General features: G+C 35.8%; 1 protein-coding gene across 7 annotated transcripts; it reads left to right on the forward strand.

Annotated features, from left to right (window-relative positions):
* Positions 1-748: 748 nt before the first annotated feature.
* On the forward strand, positions 749-6,028 carry LOC125188783. 7 transcript variants are annotated; one of them, XR_007170774.1, is made up of 6 exons: positions 749-1,104; positions 1,787-2,469; positions 2,555-3,220; positions 3,291-3,705; positions 3,883-4,019; positions 4,581-4,695. XR_007170774.1 is itself a non-coding variant. In XM_048085838.1 (5 exons), exons 3-5 carry the CDS (start codon positions 4,484-4,486, stop codon positions 5,872-5,874), a joined length of 1,239 nt encoding a protein of 412 aa, XP_047941795.1. In that variant the 5' UTR covers positions 3,392-3,705; positions 3,883-4,019; positions 4,419-4,483; the 3' UTR covers positions 5,875-6,028. The 7 variants fall into 7 exon arrangements, 3 of the variants coding, with proteins under 3 accessions (XP_047941795.1, XP_047941792.1, XP_047941794.1); XR_007170772.1 differs by having other exon boundaries at positions 4,478-4,614; XR_007170775.1 differs by having other exon boundaries at positions 2,573-3,220; positions 4,478-4,614.

The raw sequence follows: 6,028 nt of genomic DNA on the forward strand, positions 1-6,028 counted from the left end.
TTTGTGATGTTTGCTTATAATTCAAGATAGTACTACCTTTTTTCCTGCTTGAAAGAAACATAATTCAAAGATGTGAGGAAGAAGAGAGGAAAATGGTGCTTACCAACAAACAAAAAAGTTGAAAAATATGAAAAGAACAAAAAAAAAATGAAATAGCAATAGATTCACGGGAATTTTACTAGGAATTAGAACTCTACTGTTTGCTACATTCTCTTTATTAGCAAACCTGACTATATTTTATTAATGAGAGATGTCAAGAATGAAACAAATACAAAAAAAAAGAACAAAATTCTAAATATATGACTGAATATGAAATTGGATTCTGAATAGACTCAAATAACTTGGGACGGATGGAGGATGGTGTACGACAATAGAGGTATGATCAATTGCTAACTTTCTTAAGTTACCAACTTGCTAACTCATCAATGCAGTATATTAAAAATGTCAACATGATGACATTAAAATGACAGCACATAATTTTGTTGAACTTCAAGTATAGGGGGTTGATATTATGTGTTGACTTATCACCGTGTTGACATTTTTAATACCCCTCTATCCCATTAGAAATGAAACGTTTTCCTTTTTGGTCTGTCCCATTAAAAATGAAACATTTCTAAAAATGGAAATAATACTCTCTCTACTTTTTCTTCTCTCTCCATTAACTTACAAAACAACACTACATAAAATCATGTGCCGAAAAGCAAATGTTGCATTTTTAATGGGATGGAGGGAGTACACTATATTTATGAGTTAGCAGAGTCAGCAACTTACATAGTTAATAATATAACACACCCCTACCACAATAATCCATTAGACAACATTAAAAAAAAAAAAAAAAAACTCTGTGAAATATAAAAAGAAGTAAAAGTGAAAAAGCAAAAGCAAAAGATGAAAAGAATTGGCAATTAGTGTAGTGGACAATATTTTCAATTGTATTAACATTTTCTCATTGTCACTCTCACTCTCACTCTCACTCTCACTCAATTAAAGCTGTTACTTTCACTTAACTGAGAAGGGCGTTGGTGAGAATCGAATTTATAACGTTTTCTCTCGGAGTTGACTTCAAATTAACCCGAAATCCCAATATAAAAAACTGGAAATCAGGTAATTCTAGAGTTATTCGTCTCTTTTTTATTTTATTACTACTATTTTTCAATTATTATTGTGTTTTGGAGGATGATGTTCTAACTAAAAAACTGGGCTTGATTAAGTCGGAAAGAAATGATAGAGATATTTGTTTGGACTTTCTTAGAACACTAGATTTTGGTTTAGGATGAAGATAGAATTTGACGAGAATTAATTTTTTAGGTTGTCCTAGAGTTTTAACAATGAAATAAATAATAAAGATAAGACTAAACAAATAAATTCAAATTCTTTTTATATATTATTATTATTATTATTATTATTATTATTATTATTATTATTATTATTATTATTATTATTATAATGACTAAACAATACTCCCACCGTCCGTGAATAGGAGTCTCGGAATTATTTCTATAAATGGTAAAAGGTCGCACATTCCACTTACATATTTACAAGTGGGGTCCATATTTCCTAACTTTCTTTCACCCACTTAGCTTAACATTTTTTAAAATCCCCGTCGGAAATGAATGTGACTCCTATTCGTGGACGGAGGGAGTGTATTATTAGATTAGTGCATAAAATTAAATGAAGTGGAATAGATATCAGTATAAAACTCAAGTTTATGTTTATTTTCTGTGGAATATTATTTGGATTATATCATCATAAACAATGTCATGCACATTTGTTTCCTCATTGTTAGGAACTCAAAAAATGTGTGATGCTAAAGAACCAGACATTGTTAAGACCTCAAAAAATGCAGAGTTTTCACTGAAAGTGATGATAAATAAAGAGAAAACTAAGGTGCTCTTTGTAGAAGCTAGCAGCCATTTTACAGACATTTTGCTAAGCTTCTTGACTTTGCCGTTGGGAAGAATCATCAAAGTCCTCCACAAACACTATGGAGACGAGACACCCACCGTTGGAAGCTTAAACAGTTTGTACCGTAGCTTAGCAAATCTCGATAGCCCCCATTTCGTGACAGAGGGTGCCAAGCAGACTCTGCACAATCCAACAAGTTCGTTCGAAGATGGAATCAAACAGCTGAAACTAGATATCACTGATTCTCCTCCTAACGAATATTATAAATGTACCTATTCCAATTGTTGTTATAGATTTCGCCGTGTAAGCATGTGCTATGATAATGTCGAGCGTTGCAAGAAATGCGGGGACGCCAACGACATTATAATAGAACAAGATGAAGAAGTGCTGCCTGAAGGTGCTTCTGGAAATGGTGTTTTCACCGTGGATATAGCTTCTTTCATAATCTTTGATGATTTGCAGATATTTCCAAATGAGACGGGACTCTTAGGAATCATAAGCACTATTGGCATTGCAGACATGGAGAAGGCTGAGCCAGTTAAAGTAACTTTTGGGTTCAATGAGGTGATAATTATTCTCAATCAACTTTGTTTTGTTTTGTTTTGTTTTCAGTTTTTGTTTTTACTTATTATGCCTATATTGATGTTAGATTATGAGTTTGTTGAAGGCATCATTGATTTCCCAAACTCCATTGTCGGATGTCATACTGTGTAAAGCAAAAGGGGTCAGGAACTTTGTTATTGTGGGATTTGAACCCGAGACCTCGTTAAACGAGACTGAGACTAAATATGGTCCCAACTCTGAAAAGATGATTTTGAAAGTCGTGATACAAAAATCTACCGGCAAGTTATTGTATGCACAAGGCAAGGAAGATTTCTTCGACTTTCTATTTAGTTTCCTCCATATCCCACTAGGAGGAGTTGAGCATCTTCTAGCCGGAAAGACTTGTGTTAAAGCCATAGACAACTTGTATCGGAGCACAAGTGATCTTATAGACTGCAAGTATTTCAGGAGCCAAGATGCGAAAAATAGGCTAATCAAACCCAACGTTATTCACGGTTGTATCTCTGATAACTACATTCTTCCCCTCACTCAAGAAACCTTGCCCGATGATTATAGGAAATTCTCATGGCATTCATCTGCTAAGTTTCCTAATGGCAACGGGAGTTATCTTAAAGGACCGCAAACTTATCAGATCACAGATGATCTAACTGTGACACCACTCTGTGTTTTCTCAATCCTTTCCAATCTCAATAAGCAGAATATCCATGTATCTGATGTCCAAGAAGTGGAAATGCAAATCGGGCCGAAAGAGGTAATGTAATGTAGTATGAAATCATTGTCATTTCATGTGATTAGATTTTGAGATGAATTTATTGGTGCAGGCTATGAGCATACTGAAAGCCTCTCTTACATCTACTTCCGTGCTCTCTGATGCTCTGCTCAATAACACATCCATCAAACAACCAAAGACAGAGCACTGAGTTTGATCATTGTTTTACTGCCTATATAAGTAAACTTGTTTGCTTGCACTACATAATTGTGGATCTTGATTTCACTCGTTTTTGGCTTATATTAGTACCTTTAGTTTGTTACTGTATTTGTTCAAAGGAGACTTTTATTCTATAGAAGTGTCGCCGATAATTTTAATAGTATGCATCTGAAAGATTCAGATACCAAAGACTTGCTAATCAAGCCAAAGCATCCTAATTGCTATTTGTTCAATGGAAACAGACTTGTCTTATGAATTTCAATCAGGTTGGAAATCAATCTTATGTCCACGGACCGAGGATGTATATGGTACGTGATGACTTGACTGTAGCACCGTTGGGGGTAACCTTAGGTCATGTTTGGATAATGCAGTTTTTGATATAGTCATACACGCATTGTACTTCATAAATATATATCACGTGCACACACGTCTTGTGTTATTTGCTTTCAAGAATATGGTACCCATACATGGGGTCGTTGGTGCAGGGTTTAAGCATATTGAAAGCGGCTCTTACATCGACCACGGCTCTGACTGATGGCCTCATCAAACTGTATATAAAGGAACGAGAAAGGGAGCAGTCAAAGAGTTGTTGATTGAATCATTCAATCCATCTTATCTTGAGGTGATGTTTGTTCTATTTGTGCATATTACGAAGGCGTGTATCACGTATATTGTTGCTAGCCTTGTTGATTACACATGAAAGAGACGACTTAAGTTGTTGGATATGATCCTGTTTATGTTCCTTGTGGTACAACTTGTTTATGTTTAATGATAAATCTTGTTCAAAACAAATTATTGACTACTCCTATATTATAGTAATGAGAAATGATAAGAATGAAACAAATAGAAGGGAAAGGAGTGATATAATGGAATAATATAAGAAAGAAGTATTTTCCAGATATTCAAAACCAGAATATCCTAAACAGACATTCTGGTTCTGGTTTCCAATTAATATGGCTAAACATTAGAACTAATTGGAAAATAAGGTGCATTCTGTTTATGTTTAATCCTTTATTAATAGGGTTTGCATTGTGGCTTTCCAACAAATCTGAAATATCCTCACTGTTACAAAAAAAACAGAAGGCTATGGAAATGGAAATGGAACTGAAGTTGCATGTCAAGGTTGTGATAAATAAGGAGAAAACGAAGGTACTATTTGCAGAAGCTGACAGTAATTTCGCAGATGTGTTGTTAAGCTTCTTACTTCTGCCATTGGGAACAATTGTCCGAGTCCTCGAGAAGCACTACCGACGCAAGGCGCCTGTTATTGGAAGCTTGACCACTCTCTACAAAGGTGCAACAAATCTCAACTTCATCTATTTCGAGGGAGAGCATGCTAAGAACCACATCATCAGTTCAACACATTTTGAGACTGAATTCTGTAAACTGGGGCTCAACATCTGTGGCACTCACCCCACAAGTTCCAGCTCTGGGAAATCGAATGATGGAGTTTTCATTAAGAGTACAGCTCGTTGCATAATCAGCGATGATCTCCGCGTGCTGCCTATTGTGACAGGCTCTATCATTGAAACTCTCAGCTCTCTCGGCATTGCTGTGGAAGATATGGATGGCACGGAGACAAGAAACGTGGCATCTGGTTTGAATGAGGTGATTCATCATACGTTTTATCTTTCTTTGAAATAACTAACCACCTTTCAAATATTGACACGTTTTCGTTTTGATTAGATTAAAGCTCTATTGAAGGAATCATTGATTTCCACGAATCCACTCACTTCTCTCATTTTCCCTGGGAGAAGACAGATGATTTTAGCAACGGATAGGCATGTTTTTTTAAGTCGGATCGACGAGAATGCCATTCTTAGGAACACAAAGAGAATGATCTTGAAAGTCATGCTTCAAAAATCTACAAATATGCTGCTGTTTGCTCAAGCAGATAGTGATTTCGTAAATTTCCTTTTTGCCAATCTCACCATTTCCTTAGGAAGAGTTGAGTGGTTTTTGGGCAGCGATAGCGGTCTCAAAAGTATTGATAATTTGCACAGGAGTGTAGCTGATGATTCTAATAACATCCGTGTGAAAGATTCATATACCAAAGACTTGCTGATCAAGCCCAAGCCTACTGATCATACCTATTCTTGTAGTGAAAACGAGTATTGTTTTCTGAATTTCAACCGACATATGTCTTATGGTTATGTTGATGGAGCGATAATGTACATGGTAAGTGATGACTTGACTGTTGCACCGTTGGGGGTAACCTCGGGTCTTTCTATCATCAACGAGCTGAAGATCTCTTTGTCTGACATAAAAGAAGTGAAGATGCAAGTTGGATTGGAAGAGGTAAGAGTCATTGATATAATTATACTTGTGCCTTTGAAGAATTTGGTATCTAATACAAGTGGTGATTGGTGCAGGGTTTGAGCATACTGAAAGCGGCTCTTACATCGACCACGGCTTTGACAGATGGCCTCATCAAGCCCTTCTTGAAGAAACAAGAAAGGGAGCAGCAGTTGCAGTAGAAGAGTTATATTGTTGATTAAATAATTCAATCCTTCTTGTCTTGTTCATGTTTAGTATGGATAAATCTTGCCCAAAACAAATTATTTTGATGCAAGCCAGAATCTTCATCCATTGGATAAGGATAAGTACATGAATTTCTAGATGTGACAGATA

The sequence above is a fragment of the Salvia hispanica genome, chromosome 5 (assembly GCF_023119035.1).
Source record: "Salvia hispanica cultivar TCC Black 2014 chromosome 5, UniMelb_Shisp_WGS_1.0, whole genome shotgun sequence".
Lineage (NCBI taxonomy): Eukaryota > Viridiplantae > Streptophyta > Magnoliopsida > Lamiales > Lamiaceae > Salvia > Salvia hispanica.